Genomic DNA, 23,042 nt, shown 5'->3' with positions numbered 1-23,042 from the left:
TACTGCTCTTTATACCTCACCTCAAGGGGAGGAGCCAGGGCGGAGCCCACGAAGGCACCAACATGATACATTCCATGTAATATCGTACAATGGTCCATAGGTGGAGCCCACATGGGCAACAGCGTGATACAGTAACACACATGGTGAATGGTTAATACAATACGTTCACCACACACTGCGCCTGAAAGTTAGCACACTATGGTGCAATGTGGCTGGTAGATGCTGGGAGATCACGCTCCTGTGATTTACCCGGTTCCTACGCCTCGTGAGATCTAACGCGATCTTGTGAGATGTCGCGATGTGAATCCCGCCCATTGTGGGAAATTTAGGCAAATCTGCACATTAGAGCGGGACAGCTTCCCCCCAGAGTGTGTTGGGACTGGCAGGGTGGGGGGAAGGCGGGGTGGGGGTGGTTTAAGGGTCATGTCGGGGACTCGACCTCTCGCTGCACTGAGGCGTTCCGACGAACAGAGGTCCTCAGTGCAGGAAATGGGGCTAAGTGTGACCTCGGCTGCACGTTCCCTGCTGAGGCATCCAGTATACCCGATGGGTGTTAGATGGTGGGGTGTTTCTTGGCGCTCCGAGTACTGAGAAACACCCGGCTGATCTCACGCTCTACAGAACTCTGCCCTCTTCAGGTAGATTGCGCCCATAATCTGGATTCCTTAATCTAAAATTCTTGTAATAACATGGCTGCAACAGACATATAACACAATATATATAAAGGTTTCCTATATTCATCATACACATGGGCAACAGCGTGATACAGTAACATACATGGTGAATGGTTAATACAATACATTCACCACACACTGCGCCTGAAAGTCAGCACATACAGGCATATTGGCGGGACTCTCCGGCTTTGTTCGCCCAACGACCGGAGAATCCCGCCTGAGGTCAATGGTGTTCTCCATTGTCCGCCTCTCGCCCGTGGCATTCTTGTGGCGTGCGGGGCGGAAGAATCCAGCCCACGTACTCCCTCACACCACTCCCTCACATAAACTCTCTCACACACACACACAGACATACACACTCCCTCACACCACTCCCTCACATAAACTCTCACACAGACATACACACTCCCTCACATACTCTCACACACACCCGCAGACATTCACACTCCCTCACACCACACTCACATAAACTCTCACACACAGACATACACACTCCCTCACATAGACTCCCTCACACACACACAGACATTCACACTCCCTCACACCACACTCACATAAACTCTCACACACAGACATACACACTCCCTCACATAGACTCTCTCACACACTCTCTCTTTCACACACAAACAGACATATACACTCTCTCAAACAGATATACACACTTCCTCACATGCATTCTCTCATGACTCTCTCGCACACATACACACAGATGTACACACTCTCTCACACCACTCTCTCACATACAATCTCACTCACGCACAAACAGACATACACATTCTCTCACGGACATACTCACACATGGACATACACAGTCTCACACACTCACACAAGCATACACACTCCCTCACACACTCTCTCACATGGACTCTATCTCACACACAGGCATACACACTCTCTCACACATTCTCTCACATGGACTCTCTCTCACACACAGGCGTACACACTCTCTCACAGACATGCTTACACACAGCCAAACACACTCTCTCATAAACTCACACAGACATACCCACTCCCTCACACACACTCTCTCTCACACACACCATGGGCAGCACGGTAGCACAGTGGTTAGCACAGTTGCTTCACAGTTCCAGGGTCCCAGGTTCGATTTCTGGCTTGGGTCACTATCTGTGCGGAGTTTGCACGTTCTCCCCGTGTCTGTGTGAGTTTCTTCCGGGTTCTCCGATTTCTTCCCACAGTCCAAAGATGTGCAGGTTAGGTGTATTGGCCATGCTAAATTGCCCTTTAGTGTCCAAAAGGTGGGGTTGGGTTCCCGGGTTACGGGAATAGGGTGGAGGTGTGGTCTTGGGTAGGGTGCACTTTCCAAGGACTAGTGCAGACTTGATGGGCTGAATGGCCTCCTTCTGCACTGTAAATTCTATGTAATTCTATGTCTCATGCACGCTCTCACACACACTCACACATATCAAGCATAGCAATCAGTAGCTCGTGGTGTCCCTCAGGGATCCGTGTTGGGCCCACAATAGCTCACAATTTACATAGATGATTTGGAGTTGGGGACCAAGGGCAATGTGTCCAAGTTTGCAGATGACACTAAGATGAGTGGTAAAGCGAAAAGTGCAGAGGATACTGGAAGTCTGCAGAGGGATTTGGATAGGTTAAGTGAATGGGCTAGGGTCTGGCAGATGGAATACAATGTTGACAAATGTGAAGTTATCCATTTTGGTAGGAATAACAGCAAATGGGATTATTATTTAAACGATAAAATATTAAAGCATGCTGCTGTTCAGAGAGACTTGGGTGTGCTAGTGCATGAGTCACAGAAGGTTGGTTTACAGGTGCAACAGGTGATTAAGAAGGCAAATGGAATTTTGTCCTTCATTGCTAGAGGGATGGGGTTTAAGACTAGGGAGGTTATGCTGCAATTGTATAAGGTGTTAGTGAGGCCACACCTGGAGTATTGTGTTCAGTTTTGGTCTCCTTACTTGAGGAAGGACGTACTGGCACTGGAGGGTGTGCAGAGGAGATACACTAGGTTAATCCCAGAGCTGAAGGGGTTGGATTATGAGGAGAGGTTGAGTAGACTGGGAATGTACTCGTTGGAATTTAGAAGGATGAGGGGGGATCTTATAGAAACATTTAAAATTATGAAGGGAATAGATAGGATAGATGCGGGCAGGTTGTTTCCACTGGCGGAAACTAGGGGGCATAGCTTCAAAATAAGGGGAAGTAGATTTAAGACTGAGTTTAGGAGGAACTTCTGCACCCAAAAGGTTGTGAATCTATGGAATTCCTTGCCCAGTGAAGCAGTAGAGGCTCCTTCATTAAATGTTTTTAAGGTAAAGATGGATAGTTTTTTGAAGAATAAAGGGATTAAGGGTTATGGTGTTCGGGCCGGAAAGTGGAGCTGAGTCCACAAAAGATCAGCCATGATCTCATTGAATGGCGGAGCAGGCTCGAGGGGCCAGGTGGCCTACTCCTGCTCTCAGTTCTTATGTTCTTATATACTCTCTCTCACATAAACATCAGCAAATTTGGAAATATTACAATTGGTCCCCAGATGCATCTTGCTTGTGAACTACTGTGGCCTAACACTGGTCCTTGTGGTACACCACGAGTAACAGCCTATTATCCTGAGAATTATCTATTTATTCCTACTCTTTGTTTTCTGTCTGCTAACCAATTTTCAATCTATACGAGTATATTACCCAATCCCATGTGATTTAATTTAAGTTACTAACCTCCTGTGTGGAACATTATCAAAAGCCTTCTGAAAATCTAAATACACCACATTGTCTTGTTCTCCTTTATCTGTGCAACAGATTATATCTTCAAACAATTCCACATGAATTTTGTGCACATGAATTTCCTTTCATAAATCCATGTTGAGACAAATTAATCTCACCATTTTTTTCTAAATGTCAAATCATCACATTCTTTATAATGGATCCAAAAATTTTCCCTACTACTGACATCAAACTAACAGATCTATAGGCCGGGATTCTCCGGCCCCACGCCGGGTTGGAGAATCAGCGGGGGTGGCGTGAAAATCACGGCATGCCATCCCGATGCCAGCCCGCCGATTCTTTGCCGCTGATTCTCAGGCATCCGCGGGATTGCCGCCGCATCGGTCGGGGGCCGTTGAAAGGGCCCCCCTGGCGATTCTCTGGGCCTCGACGGGCCGGGTGCCCGCCGAGTTAAGCAGAGTCCCGCCGGCATGTGTTACGTATGGTCCCACTTGGAGTTCTGGCTGCGGGGGCTGTCCTGGCGGTGGAGAGGGGGTGGCGGGGGGATCTGACCCCGGGGTGGGGGGGGGGGGGCCTCCACAATGGCCTGGCCCACGATTGTGGCCTACTGGTCAGCGGATGGGCTAGCTCCACCAATTTGCCTGTGGTCCGGCGCTGAGACAAGAACCCACGCACATGCACGGACACGCGCTGGCTGTGGCGTGCCGGCTTTCGGGCGCCAGAGCTGTGGACACCACTCCGGCACCGTACTAGCCCCCTCGGAAGGGGTGAATACCTGCCACTTGAGGCCCTTTGACACCGGAGTGGCTCGCACCGCTTTTCATGCTGGCTCAGAGAATCCTGGCCAAAGTTCTTCATTCTCCTATTTTCTCCCTTAAGTAGTGAGGTTACATTCCATTCTGCACAAAGCCTTTCCAGAACCTACAGAAGGTCACCACCAATGCATCCACTATCTCTCCAGCCACCTCCTGCAGCACTCTGGGATGAAACTCATCTGGTCCAGGAATTTACCAAACTTCAACCCAGATAACGTTTCAAGCATTACCTCTTTGTTAATAGTATATTTATTTTAGTTCCTCAGTTTCACAGGTTCCTTGGTCACCTAGTATTTTTTGGAAATTTTCTGTATCATCCTCATGAAGACGGGCACAAAGTAACTGTTTAGTTTCTCCACCATATCCCCATTCTCCATTATATATTCTCCTGTCCCCAGCTGTAATGGACCCATATTTGGCCCAGCTCATCTTTTCCTTTTCACTTACTGAAAGAAGCTTTTACAGTCTCCCTTTTATATTTCTCGCAAGTTTCCATTCATATTCTATTTTCCCTATCTTAATCAGTTTTGTGGCTCTCCTTTGTAGGGTTCTAAATTGCATCCAGTCCTCGGGTTTATTTTTTCTGGCATACTGATAAGCAATCTTTAACATTTTTTGTTAACGCTGGTTGATTTTTATGCTGAAAACTCCACCTCACCTTCCACCTCACCAATGATGTCTACCTCCATCAACATCACCTTCCTCGTCTCCCACAACCCAAGTTGGAGACTTTCTGATCTGAACCAGAATACCTATATTTTCCAACTGGAATCCCGGAACACCCAGCTCAAAATTCATTCACACTCTCAGAGGCCAGGGAGCATTCCAGGAGTTCCAAACATGCTTCAGCTTCAATCACCTGTGTTCATCTGTTTAGTGTCTCTCAGCAGACACATTACTTGGATACTGTGGCTCTGGGGCTGGTTGCTTTTCAAACAAGTTTCACAGGAAACCAGTGTATGATCCAGGAACTATCCAGGCATTCAGTGAATGGGGTTGGGATTGGGGAGTGTTGCTTGTTCTGGGTGAGTGTGCTTTACACTCAATTGGCTCTGTTTTATTCCTTAGCTCTAGAGTCGCCAGGTATCCTTATGATACCGCCACGAGGTTCAAGATCAAGTTCAGATCAATGACTCAATACACCAGTTAGTAAGTTCAAACAAGACACGTTTATTATTACACATCTATTTGCTACTCATGCATATAAACTAAGACTAAACTGTTCCTACCACTACTTAGGCCAATACTTATCTGAAATAAGGGAACTGCCGGATCAGGGAACAATGGCCTCTTGCTTTGTCCTGGATCCGCAGGCTTCCACTTGGTGTGGACTAAAGGAGTCAGGAGTATCTACTCTCGTGGCGTGCATTGTATGACACTTACTTGTCGGTGTAGCAATTGGCCAGGCCTCTCCTTCTCACGTTTACGGTCCTGGAGAGCTGCTGCAAAGGTGTTCTGCTGGGAGGGCCAGCTAAGAGAGCGGAGGGCTGGCTGAGAGCAAGGAGGGCTGGCTAAGAGAGTGAGCTGGGGTCGGGGTCTCTGTCTTATACTGTTTTGGGTTTCGCGCCCATCTGGGCGGATTCTCTATAAACTTGCAATCGATTGGGTCTCTTCCCAATCGATTGATTTGAATTTCCCCAATAACGGGGCTGTTCCACGATCACTGGGCGGTTCTTTCCACCTTATTTGTGTCCTTTTGTTTCAGACTCCACTGGTGCCGGGATGTCTGACCTGCTATAGAATGTTTCAATCTCTTCTAAGTGTTGTGTCCATTGTGCCTGGGAATCATCGGGAATTGCTCGATTAATATGCACAGCTTGTTAGTTTCTGTGCTGTCTGGTTTCTTCACAGACAGAATCCACAGAGAGGTTCTGCAACCTGCTTGCCTCTCTGTTATTGTCCAATTTTCCCTGCATGCAACTCAATGTTCCATTTTATGTCGGGACGTGGCCAGCTTCGGTGGCTACAGGAGGTTGGGGGGTGGTGGGGTATAGACTGTGCACACTGTTAACAATGTGGGCAATGGGGTCAGCAAGGGCCCACACACCATCAAGTGGGAGGAGGTGGGGAAAGGTTTTTCTTTTGGGTAGAACTGAGGCACTAGACACTTTGCTTTACCTTATTTTGCGGCCTGAAGTGATGCTCCAACAGAGTAGTTCTCACATGAGATCTAACATGAGGAGGGATTGGGGCAAATATCTCAGCCAATGATTGCTGTTATTCAGAGTAACAGCTGAATATACTGTCAATCAAGATGCTGTTCCCACAGGATTGGCTGCTATGGACACTGAACATCCTGATTGAGAGACGACTTGGCCAATGAGCTTGGGCCCCCTGGAGGTATGGGCCCTGGTTATTAGCACTGTCTGCACTTCGCTCTCCTAGGCACTGGTTGGACTGGCCTAACAGTCCACATGCAGAGCCTCCATTTTAGTAACAGTACATCCCTCTTGTTTTGATTCCAAACCTCAGCTTCATTTGAAATGAAATATGCTTCATTTTTTAAATATCTGAAAGAACATCACAAATATTTCAAAACAGCAATCACACAAAGTGCAATAATATTCTGGTTTTCTACATAGATCATGTTGCAGTCGGAAGTGCTTCAATGCAGTCAAATAAACTTTGCAGATGTTTGAAAATGGGCTTTACAAATGGTGCAGTGGTACTTAAGTTGTCTACCTGGATCAAGATGCCACCCTTGAGATGCTCCCATTCAATTGTGATATGTAGGCCGGGATCTTCCGAACTGAGTTCGCCCACCGACGGTGCAGCCAGCGAGAACCAAGGGCGCGATTCTCCGCCCCCCACGCCAGGTGGGAGAATAGCGGGAGGGCGTGAAAAATGTTGGGAGGCCCTCCCCCCCACGCCCGACCCACGCCACAAATCGCCGCTCGCCGTTTTTTACGGTGAGTGGCGATTCCCCGAGGCCGATGGGCCGAGCGGCCGGCCCTTCATGCCCGTTTCACCACGGCAGCAAACACACCTGCTCGCTGCCGTCATGAAACGGACGCCAGATGCCCGTTTGGGGCATCTAGAGGCCCGATTGGCACGGGAGCACCACGACTAGGCTCGGGAGGGGACAGGCCCGCGATCGTTGCCCACCGATCGTCGGGCCAGCGTCAAAAACAGACGCACTCTTTCCCCTCCGCCGCCCGGCAAGATCAAGCCGCCACGGCTTGCCGGGCGGCTGAGGAGAAAGACGCCAACTGCGCATGCGCGGGTTGGCGGTGTCCAACCTGCGCATGCGCGGCTGACGTCATCGGCCGCATCAGCCGGCGTGACGCTTGACATGCGGCCTTGACAACCGTCATCAAGGCCGCGCCGCAGTGACTGCGCTCCTACCCTTGCCCGGGGGGGGGGGAGAATCGGCCCCGGAAGTGGCCGTGAAGGCTGCCGTGGGTCGCGGCCTGTCCCACGGCAGCCTTTACGATTTTCCGCATTTGCGGAGAATCTTGCCCCAAGAATTTGGCGCTCAGCCGGAACTCCATTCACTGCAGCGGGATTGGAGAATCCCACTGGCATGAACGGTGAACGGTCGGAGAATTCCGGCCATAATATTCACCGTATACATTCAATGTGAGTCACACAGCCAGAGGGGGTTCTATACCTTCTATACAAGTTGTAGTACTTTCCCAGACATAGTCGTGGAGCAATCGAATGGGAAGTCCATGGTCACCAATCCCCTCTTGTGGGCAATGGTGTCGAGAGGAGGAAGTTAATCTGTTTTGGTGGCAGATTCAGTGGTAAGAAAGAAATATTGGCCAAGGCACTGTGAGACCCAAACTGCACTTCCTCAAGACAATGCTGGGGTGGTTTAAAAGCTACACCCTTGTGATAATTCACCACCCACTCATCACTGAGCAGCCAGTCCAGATGGGCTCAAATCTCTTGATTGGGGGAGTGAAGCCCAAAGCATCTCTGCTACTATTGTCAACGCTTCATTCAGTAAAACAAAACAAAGTGCATCAAGCAAATCTCAGGAAAACACTGGGGATGTCGTGCCAGAAAAATAATGTGTATGGATGAGTGAACCACATTTGGAATTGCCGCTCCGGAAAGGCCCCAGCGGGACTTTTCTTTCGAGACGGGCGGGGTGGTTTCCCTGGTTACAGTTTCACTTTCGCAGTGTCGAGCTGTGAGGAGTGGACACCCGGAGCTGCGTGAATTTGTTCGGGGAATATGAAGCTGGAGGCTCCCGCAATGCTGCTGTCGGCTTTACTGGTGAGTGGGCAGCGATGAAGGGGTGGGCTAGAAGCAGAGACAGTCAGAGGGCAGGGAGTGGGGATGTTTGTGTCTCCACATCCCTCTGTCTGCCTGCCTGTGTGTGTCTGTGCCGCTTGCACGGGGCTTTAACACGGCCGGGAGGACACTCTCCCGAGGAGATGACTGGGGAAGGGGATCATTGAACAGGCACCGCTTTCAGTTCGGCTTGTCGGGGGTTTTCTTACAACTGAAAACTCAGATTCAAATACTGTACAGCGAAACTACAGTTGACTGCAGGCCCGCCCAAAAAAGTGACATTAATGCACTCCCCGCACCCTACTGGAAAAGTCATCAGCAAAATATTTTAAAAATACATAATTCACTGGCATTAGATTTCCAGGGCACCATGCCGGGCAGCTATTCAACTAAACGGGACAAAACAACATAGCTTTAAACATGAGCAATGGCAGAAGGGTTAGTGTAAGGATTAAAGTATTTCGGAAGGGGTTTTTTGTTGTGAGTATGCCTGTGCATGTCAGTAGACAGTAGTGATTGTAATCTTTAAAAATCATTTTTGGGTTGTGAGTGTCACTGGCAAGGCCCCAATGCATTCCTCTAGTGGTGGTGAGCTGCCTTCTTAGCTGCCTTCTTAAAGTATTTGCGGTGTAAGTACACCCTTGGTGCATTTCCCCCCACTTGGCGGTTTGATACAACCGAGTCGCTTGCTGTGCCACCTCAAGAGAGTAGTTAAGGGTGGTGCTGTTGTGGTTTGGAGCCTTGTGTAATAGGCCAGACATGGTAAGGATGACAGATTTTCTCCCCTGAAGAACGTTACCAAACCAGATTATTCTTCACAACAATCTGATCATTTCAGAGTCATATATAATAATAATAATAATCTTTATTGTCACAAGTAGGTTTACATTAACACTGCATTAAAGTTACCGTGAAAAGCCCTTAGTCGCCACATTCCGGCATCTGTTCGGGTACACAGAGGGAGAATTCAGAAAGGACTTGTGGGAGGAAACCGGAGCACCCGGAGGAAACCCATGCAGACACAGAGAGATCATGTAGACTCCACATAGACAGTGAGCCAAGCTGTGCATCAAACCTGGGACCCTGGCACTGTGAAGCGACAGTGCTAACCACTGTGCTACCGTGCGCTCCATAAAATCAAAGTGGAGAATGTAGGCATTGATCCCATTACCTCTTGCATGTAAAGCAAGTGCTCTACCATTTGAGCTAATTCCTCCAGTCAGCCCATATGGTACAGAAAGAGGCCCATTTGGCCTGTTGAATCCACGTCCTGCCTCTATGAAGCAGTCAGTCACACTTCCCTGGTCGATCCCTGTGGCTGTACAAATTTATTCCCTTCAAATATCAATCCAGTTTCCTTTTGAAATCATTATTTCTGCTTCCATAGAACCATAGAGTCCCTACAGTGCAGAAGGAGGCCATTCGGCCCATTGGGTCTGCACCGACCCTACCAAGGCCCACTTCCCTGCCCTATCCCTGTAACCCCGTAATCACACCTAACGTGCACATCTTTGGACTGTGGGAGGAAATTTGAGCACCTGGAGGAATCCCATGCAGACACGGGAAAAATGTGCGAACTCCACGCCGGCAGTCAACCAAGGCTGGAATTGAACCTTGGTCCCTGACACTGAGAGGCCACTGTGCTGCCCATCACCTTCGTGGACAGTGTGTTCCAGGTCATTACTATTCGCTGAGTAAAGTGGCTAGCATTTCATTCTTAGTTAATTGAATTAGAGTTTTGCTAGCTGCATGATGGGTCTCCAAATTCATTAATTTGGGCCTCTGGTTACTAATCCAGAAATATTGCTACAATGCCTCATTGGACCAGTAAAAAAAAGATCAGTAAGAAAAAAGGCGGCCGAGGCAAATGTTCTGTTTCCTGGATTAAGTATGAAACATAACTTCTGTTTCCTGGATTAAGTATGAAAAGGAAGTTTATGTGCTTTGGAGTAAACAAACTGGAGAATCCATGAAAATTATTTTTGGAATTTAATTTCTTTTGAATATTCAATGGCTAATAAAAGATCAATTTGTAACTTAACATTTAGAGGGAAAAAATGTTTTCTTTCCAATATTCCCTTTCAGTTCTTTCCCATACATGTATTTCCCCAAACGTGCTGACTCATGTTGGAGCTGTTTGTCATATCTTAACAAGCGGTAGGGAGTTGCCCCAATGATCACTCAGTAGATGTTGAACAGTGAATTGTAGCAGTGTTTTTAAAAGTTAAATGGCTAACTCCACTCCCCTACTCGTCCACACCCCCCCCCCACACATGCAGAGTCACACACACCCCTATGCACACCCATCTACGTACATGCACGTAGGCACACATACACAAACAAACTTACACACACACATACAAACACATGTATAGGCACACATAGAAACATAGAAAATAGAAGCAGGATGAGGCCACTCTGCCCTTTGAGCCTCCTCCTTCATTCATTACGATCATTGCTAACAATCCAACTCAATAGCCTGTGCCTGCCTTCCCCTCCATATTTTGATCCCTTTCACCCCAAGAGCTATATCTAACTCCTTGAAAAGATACAGGCGGGATTCTCCGGTCCTCCAGCTGCGTGTTTCTCGGCGGTGCCCCGTCCGCTGGCAGCGGGATTCTCTACTCCCGCTGCTTGTCACTGGGATTTCCCATTGAAACCACCCCACACTGCCGGGAAACCCGCGGGGGAGGGTGCGCTGCCGTCGGGGACAGAGAATCCCAACGACTGGAGAATTCCGGGCACTATGGGCGCTGGCCGTTGAGAATGTCCTTCTTGCATCTGTCTAGTCCTGTTAGAATTTTATAAGTTTCTTTGAGATCCTCATTTTTCTGAACTCCAGTGAATATAATCCTAACCGACTCAATCTCTCCTCTCCTCATTTCACAGTAACTTCATTGCAGGGAGAAGCCTACTTTGACACTAATAAAGATTATTATTAGGTCAGTCCCATCATCCCAGGAATCATTCTGGTAAACCTTCGCTGGATAAGGAGACCAAAACTAAACACAATATTCCAGGTGTGGTCTCACCAAGGCCTTGTATAATTGACCTTTTACCCCTTCTCAATCCATAGCCATTAATATAATCTGCTTTCCTGTTTTTGCTACCAAAGTGGATCACCTCACATTTATCCACATTATACTGCATCTGCCATGCATTTTCCCACTCACTCAACTTGTATAAATCACACTGAAGCATCTCCGCATCCTCCTCACAGCTCACCCTCCACCCAGCTTTGTGTCATCTGTAAATTTGGAGATATTACATTTAGTACCCTCATCTAAATCATTAATGTATATTGTGAACAGCTGGGGCCCCAGCACTGATTCCTTCAGTACCCCACTTGTCACTGCCTGGCATTTGGTAAAATACCCGTTTATTCCTACTCTTTGTTTCCTGTCTGCCAACCAGTTTTCTATCCATCTCAATACACTACCCCAATCCCTGCATTTCAACTTTACACGCTATTCTCTAATGTGGGACTTTGTCGAAAACTTTCAGAAAGTCCAAATAAACCACATCACTGGCTCTTCCTCATCAACTCTGCTAGTTACATCCTCAAAGAATTCCAGTAGATTTGCCAGTCATGATTTCACTTCGTAAATCCATGCTAATTCTGTCCAATTCCACCGCTGTTTTCCAAGTGCTCTGCTATTAAATCTTTCGTAATGGACTGTAGAATTTTCCCCACTACCGATGCCAGCATGACTAGTCAATAATTCCTTTTTTTCTGTCTACCACCTTTTTAGATAGTGTGACTACATTAGCTGGCCTCCAATCTGTAGGAACTGTTCCAAAGTCTAGAATCTTGGAAGATGACCACCAGCACATCTACTGTTTCTAGGGCCACTTCCTTAAGTACTCTGGGGTGTCAGCACGACCAGCGTGTGGGGCAGCACGGTAGCATTATGGATAGCACAATGGCTTCACAGCTCCAGGGTCCCAGGTTCGCTTCCGGCTTGGGTCACTGTCTGTGCGGAGTCTGCACATCCTCCCCGTGTGTGCGTGGGTTTCCTCCGGGTGCTCCGGTTTCCTCCCACAGTCCAAAGATGTGCAGGTTAGGTGGATTGGCCATGATAAATTGCCCTTAGTGTCCAAAATTGCCCTTAGTGTTGGGTGGGGTTACTGGGTTATGGGGATAGAGTGGAGGTGTTGACCTTGGGTAGGGTGCTCTTTCCAAGAGCCGGTGCAGACTCGATGGGCCGAATGACCTCCTTCTGCACTGTAAATTCTATAAATTCCATGATCTATGATCAATTATTATCTGTTCCTGGGGAATTTATCGGCCTTCAATCCCATCAATTTTCCCCAACACCATTTCCCCACTAATACTGATTTCCTTCAATTCATCCCTCTCACTAAACCCTGCATTCCCAACATTTCTGGTACGTTATTTGAGTCCTCCTTTTTGAAGACAGGACAATAGTATGTATTTAGTTGGTCAGCCATTTTTTTGTTCCCTGTTATAAATTTGGAAGGGACCTACATGTCTTCACCAATCTTTTTCTCTTCACATACCTATAGAAACTTTTACAGTCAGTGTTTACGTTCCATGCAAACTTACTCTCGTACACTATTTTCCTCTTCTTAATCAATCCCTTTGTTATCCTTTGTTGAATTCTAAACTGCTCCTAATCTTGAGGCCTGCAGTTTTATTTTCTGGCCAATTTGTATGCCTCTTCCTTCAGTCGAATATTATCTCTGATTTCCCTTGGAAGCCATGGTTTGGCCACTTTTCCCCTTTTTTGTGCCAGACAGGAATGAACAACTGTTATAGTTCACCAGTGCGCACTTTAAATGTATGTCATTGCCTAACCACCGTCATCCCTTTAAGTAAAGTTTCTCAATCCATGATAGCAAACTCGCGCCTCATACCCTCGTAGTTTCCATTCTAAGGTTCAGGACCACAGTCTCAGAATCAACTAGGGCAGCACGGTAGCCCAGTGGTTAGCACAGTTGTTTCACAGCTCCAGGGTCCCAAGTTCGATTCCCGGCTTCGGCCGCTGTCTGTGTGGAATTTGCACTTTCTCCCTGTGTCTGCGTGGGTTTCCTCCGGGTTCTCCGGTTTCCTGCCATAATCCAAAGATGTGCAGGTTAGGTGGATTTGCCATGATAAATTGCCCTTAATGTCCAAAAAACAAAGTTTAGGTGGGGTTACTGGGTACTGGGTTATGGGGTAGGGTGGAAGCATGGCTAAAGTAGGATGCTCTCTCCAGGGGCCGGTGCATGGGCCAAATGGCCTCCTTCTGCACTGTAAATTCTATGAACACTACATCACTCTTCATCTTGATGAAGAATTCTATCATATTATGGTTGCTCATCCCAAAGGAGCCTTGCACAACTATATTGCCAAGTATTCCTTTCTCATCACACAAACACACATGCAAATATGCACACACACACAGGTACATGTACACAGTGCACACAAATAGATACATACACATTTACACATGCATGCACATGTACACATATACACACATGCATATACACACTTACAGATAAGCATACACCCATATACGCATGCACACATATGCACGATATACACAATAAGGCACATGCATATACACCTGTATGCGCGTATGTCTACACACATGTTTATACACATTTGCATGCACACATGCACATATACACACCTGACTACACATACATGCACATGCATGCACACACACAAGGACATGCCGCAAACACAGGACAGATACACACACACAGGAATATACGTATGGACATACATTAACATACATGCACATGTGTATACACACACATGCACACACAATCATGTGCACACGTGTATATTGTTAAGACAACAAAGGTAGTTTTAAGGAATTTATATTTGGAAATAAGGTATAGTTTTAGGTGTGTTTAATGTAATGTTTCTGTGTCTGGACAAAGATTCATGCTGGACAAAGTTGTTTGTATGTTTGGGGCTGGTTATGTTCAAACTGGGTTTCTATTGTGCTGAGAGATATCTACAGTGTGTAAAACCAATAGAAGCATAAACATGTGGTTTTACTTAGCAACAGGGGGCGGGATTCTCTCAGCCCGGGGCTGGGCCGACCCCGGGGGGTCTCCGATGTGGCCTGGCCCGCGATCGGGGCCCATTGATTGGCGGGCTGGCCTCTCTGGCTGGGGGCCTCCTACCCTTTGCGCCAGCCCCTGTAGTCCTGTGTCGGGACTGGCAAGTTGAAGGAAGCCACTGCGCATGCGCGCGTTTACGCCGGCGCCACTGCACATTTGCGTGTTGGCTCCGGCACCACTGCGCATGCACGGATCCCGCAGTGCCCAGTTCATGCCAGGATCAGCAGCTGGAGCGGCGTTAACCGCTCCAGTGCCGTGCTGGCCCACTGTAGGGGCCAGAATTAGTCATGGGGTTGGCCCAGTCACGCCGCCGTAAAACACGACGGCGTTTACGACGGCGTGGACACTCTTAGAGAATCCCGCCCAGGATGTCCTTGTAAGGTTAAAAAACAATTAAGTTTTCGTTTGGGTAATTTGAGAACAGGATCTCAAGGAGTGAACATTTCTCAACTCTGCTAGAAGAAAGACTGAACAGGACGGGAGCTGCAAAGAAGCAGGCTTCCTAAAGTACAAGTTATAGTCAAGATAACCAGGGAATTCAGACAGAAAGAGTGCCTAAGAAGTCTGGAGTTAGGTGAAAAGAAACCAAGGTATTGTCAGAGGAATTGAAGGAAGAGTAAACAAAGTGTTCTGAGCTTTTAAAAAAATTTAGAGTTCCCATTTCAGTTTTCCAATTAAGGGGCATTTTAGCGTGGCCAATGCACCTACCCTGCACATCTATGGGTTGTGGGGGCGAAATCCACGCAAACGCGGGGAGAATGTGCAAACTCCACACAGACAGTGACCCAGAGCCAGGATCAAACCTGGGACCTCGGCGCCATGAGGCTGCAGTGCTAACCACTGTGCCACCATGCTGCCCAAAGTGTTCTGAGTTAAGGAGACAATCTAGTAACTAGATTTGCAGTGGGACTGCGGACTTCACAGGTAGGTGAAACGTTTGATGTAATACTAATACAGTCTGCGAGTTGAGAGTTTTTAAAATATCAATTTAGAGTACTCAATTAATTTTTTACAATTAAGGGGCAGTTTTGCGTGGCCAATCTACCTACCCTGAACATCCTTTTGGGTTGTGGTGGTGAGACCCACGCAGACACGAGGAGAATGTGCAAACTCCATATGGACAGTGACCTGGGGCCGGGATCGAAACCAGCACCTTGGTGCCGTGAGGCAGCAGTGCTAACCACTGCGCCACCGTGTCGCTCAGGGAAGTTGAGATTTGAAGCAATTGTGAGCAGCTTGCACAGCAGTCAAGACCAAAAAATCCTAAAAGAGCTAATGTGAAATCCTGGATTGGATTCAATGTTAAAAGTGGAGTGGAAGCTTTGTTTGAAAGTGTAATTTGTAAAACCGGGACCAAAGGAAAGTATTATTATGAGAGAAGAATTTAAAGTGTGTTTTTGTAAGTGGAGTTTGGAAACTCTCATGTGACAATCATCTGGAGGGATTCTGAGGAGAAAACCACAGACACTAACTTAGGTTCAGGGCGGAGTGTGTACTTGACCACAGTCATCTTGTGTGCTCAAAAGGGACATTTTGTGTTAATGAGACCATTGTAGCTTAAGATGTACTTTGCAATACATGCTAATGTTAAAATCTGTGTATATTTGTTAAGGCAAGGTAGAGTAAAGGAACATTGCATTATAATCCAACTTTTCATATTTTAGAATTTTTTTCCTTCTTGTTAAAACTAACCAGCAATCCCGAGACTCTGTTCCTCATACATTTTATAAAACCAAAGTCAAAGTTACGGTCTTTTGAGCCAGGGTTCCATTCTGGGATTTTCCTGTCCAATTATAACATCAACTGGGATCGTAACAATAAGCACACACGTATTCACACACGCATGCACGCACATGCACACATGGGCGAAGACTGCTTTCCTTCCTTTCTAGCTGATAATTGGTAACAAGTGTTGGGTGGGGAGGTGCGGATTCTCCCGCACCCGGCGGGGCGGGGGGTCCCGGCGGGACGGAGTGGTGTGAACTACTATGGCGCCGGGCCTCCCCAAAGGTGCGGAATCCTCCGCACCTTCAGGTGCTAGGCCCGCCCCGGAGTGGTTGGCGCCCCACCGGCTGGCGGGATAGGGGCCTGGCACCACGCCAACCAGCGCCGAAGGGCCGGAGTCGGCGCATGCACGGGAGCGCCAGCGTGTGCTGGCGTCATCCCCACGCATGCGCACAGGGATTCACTTCCGCATCGACCGTGGCGGAGGACCACAACGGCCGATGCGGAAGGAATAGAGTGACCCCATGGCACTGGCCCGCCCGCGGGCCAGGTCACCGTGGGGGCACATCCCGAGGCAAGATCCCCCCGCGACCCCCCCAGGAACCTGGAGCCCGCCCGCGACACCAGGACCTGCCGGTAAGGGACCTGCTCTGATTTATGCTGGTGGGACTGGCTACAGGCGGGCAGGACTTCGGCCCATTGCGGGCCAGAGAATTTGGGCGCCCCCGGCAGGGGGTCGGAGAAACCCGCCCCAGGTTTTGATTAGCACTCATGGGTGAATATATGGGACTGGTCTTTATGAAAACATGAAAATGACAATAGCTGGGGCTGGATTTTCAGAGTTGGATTGGAAACACAGCCGCTGGCTAATTCCTGTCTCCCACCCTGTTATCGATACTGGCAATGCTCTATTTGGACAGGATGTATACTTGACACCCAATTAATGGTGTTGAGTGTGTCCAGGAGGCAAGAAATGCCTCCAGTGGGGCAGTGTCAAAGGCAGAGTCAGCCATGCCACGGTCTACCTTGTCCTTGCAAAGAGAGCCCCCCGGCCCTGATACCAGCCTCAGATCTTTTGAAAATAATGCAATTCTTAAACAAATTAATCCGATTGAAATCTTAAATATCTGACACTGCAGCAACTGGACATGAAACAAGGTCCCTTCATAACTATTGCACAATATAGATTATTGTGTGCTCAATTTTATTCTTGAAGTTGTTAGTTTGTTTATTTTAAATGTGATTGTGTCATAACTTAGCGGAATCTGACTGTTTTGCTTTAAACAATTTTATGAGGGCATCTTTTGTAAAAATTCTACTCATCATTGTTGTATCACATAATGTTTTGCAGACTGTCATTCGTGCCTACCCATCCACCTCAGTGAGGAATAATGCTGTTCAAAATGGTTTGCCACTTGCCAACGTGATGGGTTTGGCGCATAGAGTTTCTATGAATCAGCGTTTCAGAAGAGAAGTTGCTTGTAAGCCTGGCCAAAATAAATGTGGGGCAGGTGAGTGAGTGTTCATTCTAAACAATTCCAGTGTGCTGATTTGCTGCCACGTGCACAAAACTGTTAGCGCATGTAGAATATTGGACCTATTTTTCACAGAAACAGCAACATACTGCAATTCTGTAACACCTTCACTGAAGTGCGATTGGACACAAATGTAGGCTGAGTTTTGGCAAAAGATATGCAATTTAGGGAGGGTGTCGTAGTAGGAGAGGGAAGTGCAGATGTGGGAGGTGCAGTTCTATAGCATGAGCAACTGATGGCACGGCTACAAATGACAGCAGTGAATTTAGGGTTGCCAAAATGTGTCTAAATGCGTTCCTGCCAATTTCATCACTTCACGAGCCCCCTCACTCCAGCCGTTAGCTGACCAACACATCCATCCTTGTGACACACTGTCTTCCTCCACCAACTGAAAAACCAAAACACTCATTACCCAGTTGGATGATGCTTGACTGTCAACCAAACAGTTTCCCCACCCCTATTTTCAATATTGTTATATCTAGTGCAGAGAAATACTCAAAGAATATGACCAAAAAAAAGATTTTTTTTAATATCCTGATTTTTTTCTCTCCAGCTTTGCACCCAGCAGTGTCCTGGAGATTGATCTTCAATTCCTGGGGAATCCAAGCTAATCATGAACGGTTGGCATCCCCTGGATAAAGGCAAGAGGGAGTGGTTGCATAAAATGCTAGTGTCAAAGGAAGGGAAAATTTGGTGTGGAATGGGGAGTAGGGCTGAAGGTTGGTTAAGGTCTGACAGAATTGACCTTTTTAAAAAAAAAAAAAAAAAAAATGGCCATTTTATATTTAAGGCATTGGAGGACGACTTGGGCCAATGAAGTCAGAGGTCAAGGGTGTGCGAGACTTGACAGAGGATGAGGTGTGGTCAGCAGAGTTTTAAATCAGCTCACCTTTTTGGAAGCTGGGAGAGCACTGGCGTAGTCAAAAGCGTTTTGAAAGCACAGGGTGAATATTTCAAGTTGATCACCTAAGTTCTGCTGAAAGGCCATCAACCTGAAATGTCAACTCAGTCCCTTCACAGATGCTGCCCGACCTGATGGAGCAGATCCAACATTTTCTGCTTTTGTGGGAACAGTCAAGTCTGTAGGTGAAAAGAATGCATGGACGAGGAGCTATTAGGATATCCTGAAAATGTTGGAAAATGCTGTAAGCCTTTCTCCACGGGTGGTTAGATGCGATGTTCTTGTGCTTCTTTTCACATTTTTCTCAAAATTCTGTACATTCGCTTTTTAGGTACTTATCTGCAGAAAGATTGCAATGAAAATGAGGAAATACAATGTGCGGCATGTCCAGATAATACATTTACAGCTGATGAAAATCGATTAGAGAAATGCCTCCGATGCATTCAATGCCAGGAGGAAAGTGGTAACTATGTATTATTTTTCAAAAAATGTATCTGGAAACTTTCACCAATTGACGCAGGATTATTGATATCAAATGCTGAATATTGTTCTGCAGTAAAATAGAACTGAAGATTCATGCAACACAGGCGGCCATTTGGCCTTTCCAGCCAGTGCTGGCTCTTTGGAAGAGCTAATAATTTTTAAAGAATTTCAGAATGTGGGTGTTGCTGCCAAGGCCAACAGTTGTTGCTCATCCACAGACGATACAACTGAGTTTCTTGCTTCACTGCTTCAGAGAGCAATTAATCTCACTCTGCAGTTGTCTAATATAAATCCAGATCCCTTTTGAAAGATTTATTGAATGTACTTCCACCACCCTTTCAGGCAGTGCTTTGCAGATCATAAACTTCCTTGTATTAAAATAAAATCCTCACCTACCTTCTGGTTCTTGGACAAGTTTGCTAAATCCTCAGATTCCTGTCAGTGGAAACAGTTTATCTTCAATGACTCTATTAAAAAATACTTTTGAACACCATTATTAAATCTCACCATAATCTCCCTGCTCTGAGAGGTGTACTTCAAAACTTGAGTCAACGGACGTTGCGGACAAAGACCAAAGACACGCAGATTCCCAAATTATCGTACAATTATCTCCTTTATTGTACTCTTATCAAACTACCACAAAAGCATCAAAACTTCATTACAAAAGGTATTAAATCCTCGTACGCAGAAGTATCAAAACTTTGTGACACGAAGAGGTACACAAAGTATCAAAACTCTGTCTTATAAAAGCTATCAAAACTCCCTTAAACAAAATTTCGAAACTATTCTGTAAAGGTATAAAGCTTACAGCTGGACTTAGATATTACCTGTAGCGAGGCGAGGTGATCGGTCTCCTTCCTTCCAATGCCTCTGAGTCCCGGACTCGGGGTTCCGTTGCTCCTTCACGATGATTGTCGCAGCTTATGTCCCTGATTGTGCTCTCAGTCATGTACTCACAGGACATGCACAGATCAATCACTGCCATTTGGTCGCAAATGTTCAGGGGGTCGTATTTCTCTCAGGGGGGTCATATTTCTGAGCACTTGTACTCATGGGGGTCTGTGTTCAATTGCTGCATAATAACAACCGTGTCTCACGTGAAGTGACTGCCCAATTAGTTCCTGTGCCTACTCCGTGGCTGCAAATCCTGGGCGGGATTCTCTGATTCTGAGGCTAAGTGTTGACGCCATCGGAAACGCCATCACGTTTCTCGACAGCGTCAACATGGCCTCAGGCACAGGAGCGACCCATGCCGCTCCAGCTGCTGATCCTGGCATAAACTGGGCGCCGCGGGTTCCACGCATGCGCAGTGGGGCCAGCGCCAACCCAAGCTTGCGCAATGGCACCGGCGTCAACGCGCGCATGAGCAGTGTGTCCCTTCTCGGCACCAGCCCCGATGCAACATGGTGCAGGGCTACAGGGGCCGGCGCGGAAGAAAGGAGGCCTGCAGCCAGAGAGGCCAACCCGCCGATCGGTGTGCCCCGATCGCGGGTAAGGCCACATCGGAGGCCCCCTCCGGGCCTTCCACGCCGAGTTCCCGCCGGCTGACAGCAGGTGTAAACGCCGCCGGTGGGACTTGGGTTTTTTGACACGGCTGTTCGGCCCATCCCGGGCCGAGAACCGCCGGGGGGGGGCCCTATTGAGCGGCCCCTACCCCCCCGCCCGGCGCCACGCCGGCGCCAATGACACCGATTTTCTGCTCTGTGGAGAATTGCATCCCGGCGTCGGGGCGGCGTGGCGCGATTCGTGCCGGTTTTGGAGATTCTCCGGCCTGGCCTGGCCCCGTGCTGAGAGAATCCCACCTCATATTCTTTGCTGCAGACCATTGCAGTTTCTGCTGCTCACCCACAATTCTTTTGCTTGCAGAGTTAGCCTTTTTTTTAACCATCAGGCTTTGCTGGATCTCCATTGATACCCATTAGGCGACAGATTTAACCCCAGTTTCTCTGTTGTGTACTCCCGTTGCATTAATATCCTCATTCCTGAGACCAGGGAATTATTTTATAGGCATGTGGCAGTTTAATACACTAACAGTGAAAACATAGGCATGAATTTCACGATCAGTTGTTCATTACACTTAACTTGCCCACTGATTTTCTATTGGGCTTTGCATTGGGAATTCTTGTGATTAGAAAGGTATTTAGGTGCCGCACCTCTGCAGGAGATCTGTGACTTGTATGAACAGGGTAAGTAACTGCATATCTCCTGAACCAATCAGGTTGAAGAATTTACAAAAAAATTAAATTTAAAGCGCCCAATTCTTTTTTTATTTAGCGTGGCCAATCCGCCTACCCTTTGGGTTGTGGGGCTGACACCCACACAAACAAGGGGAGAATGTGCTAATTCCACACGGACAGTATCCCGGGGCTGGGATTGATCCCAGGTCCTCAGTGCCATGAGGCAGCAGTGCTAACCAATGCACCACCATGCCATCCTTAGTTCAAGAATCCTAATGCCATGCGCAGAGTCTGAACCAGGAAGGGCCAGTCAAAATATTTCATTCAAATTATATTGAATTAGCAAAAAGACTTGAGGACAGGGAAATTCTTTAGATCTGCTCCTGCGCCACAGGCATCATTTTGCCCGGAGCACAACGGAAACTAATTTTCTGAGTGTGAATGGGGCTTCCACTTTGCCTTTGATGATGGAGTCGGTCCTACACCAGTCCTCCTGGCATTGGTGCATGTACAATGATTGTTGGAAGTATGCAATGTAGGCAGTTCATGAGGCTTATCAGCATGTAATGCTGATTTGATGCCAACACTGCTATTTTCGGACTTGTGGCGAAATGGATAGTGTCCCTGCCTCTGAACCAGAAGCTCCGAGTTCAAGTCCTGCCCCAGAGCTCGATGGCCAACGAAGATGCGTTCATAACGCGGTCAAACATGTTGAGTGTGTCAACCTGCACAATCCTTCCAAGCACGCCAATGGCTGGTAGTAAGAGTGGGAGGGACTCCTGGTCAGCCACATTTGATGTGGAGTGGGGCGCCTCAAGTTATAAGCTCCCTGATGACAAACTAGCGATTTGTTCTGTGAATACTAGCTATGGAAACAGGTCACTCTGTTGATCTTCCTGTGCGAAGAGTGGTCCCCGATCAAGTATTGCAGACTAACACGTTCGAAGGTCCAGGACTACGTGCTGAGGGATGCACTGAAGCTTGGGGCAGCCGTCATCAAAATACAATGGGGAAAGGCCACTGTCTAAGGCCTTTCAGCCAATGTGGACCGAGGGGGCTGGAAACCGTAAAAAACCCCCAGACTGTGTGCTTAATCCTAACCGTATGTATTGAAGCACCGCAGAGTGCAACATGACCAATGCATACTGTTTGAATAGACTTTTACTCACTGTCATGAAAACATTGAAATGTTTGTAATGTTCTCATCACTGAATTGAAGCACCTCAGAGAGCATCTTGATCTTTGGAGTAAATGTGAATATCATTGCACTTTCTTGTTCTGGCAATTGGAAATGTTCTGTCATGTCAAAGGCATCTCTCTCTGTTAGAGAGAGGTAAGCGGTTATATACAGTGTGAGGGCACCGCTCCACATCAGGATAGATTTTCTTTCCTAGGTAGGGAGCACAGCGTCGGGATAATCGCCAGCTCCACAATCCAGACCTTGAAGAAAGTGGCTTGGAAGGATCCCCCACCCACTCAGCATGGTCCTTCTACTCTCTGTGCCAACCTATGCTGCTGCCCACCTTTGGCCTTTTATAGCTCCTATACCTCATGCCAACCGATACCACTCCCACCCAGCACCCCCTACCCTTGCACCTAAATATCTCACCCAGTATCCACCCTGTATCCGGTAGACCTCTGGACCCATGCTGAGATTAAATAAAATAACCTTCCAAGTGTTTATTGCATACTTAAAAAAAAAACACC

The 23,042-nt window shown here is 47.5% G+C and overlaps 1 protein-coding gene across 2 annotated transcripts in view; it reads left to right on the top strand.

Annotated features, from left to right (window-relative positions):
* The first annotated feature begins 8,100 nt into the window (after positions 1-8,100).
* Positions 8,101-23,042, top strand: part of LOC119979695 (tumor necrosis factor receptor superfamily member 6-like) — a 32,329-nt gene continuing 17,387 nt past the window's right edge. The window contains exons 1-3 of one of the 2 annotated variants that reach the window (XM_038822240.1): positions 8,101-8,418; positions 17,591-17,750; positions 19,007-19,138. In XM_038822240.1, the coding sequence (XP_038678168.1) occupies positions 8,377-8,418; positions 17,591-17,750; positions 19,007-19,138 (334 nt within the window). In that variant the 5' untranslated portion in view covers positions 8,101-8,376. The remainder of the gene's footprint in view (positions 8,419-17,590; positions 17,751-19,006; positions 19,139-23,042) is intronic. The other variant, XM_038822239.1, reaches the window with a different exon arrangement.

The sequence above is a fragment of the Scyliorhinus canicula genome, chromosome 16 (assembly GCF_902713615.1).
Source record: "Scyliorhinus canicula chromosome 16, sScyCan1.1, whole genome shotgun sequence".
NCBI classification, from domain to species: Eukaryota; Metazoa; Chordata; class Chondrichthyes; order Carcharhiniformes; family Scyliorhinidae; genus Scyliorhinus; species Scyliorhinus canicula.
The sequence above is the reverse complement of the archived record's forward strand: the minus strand, read 5'-3'. Positions and strand labels throughout refer to the sequence as shown.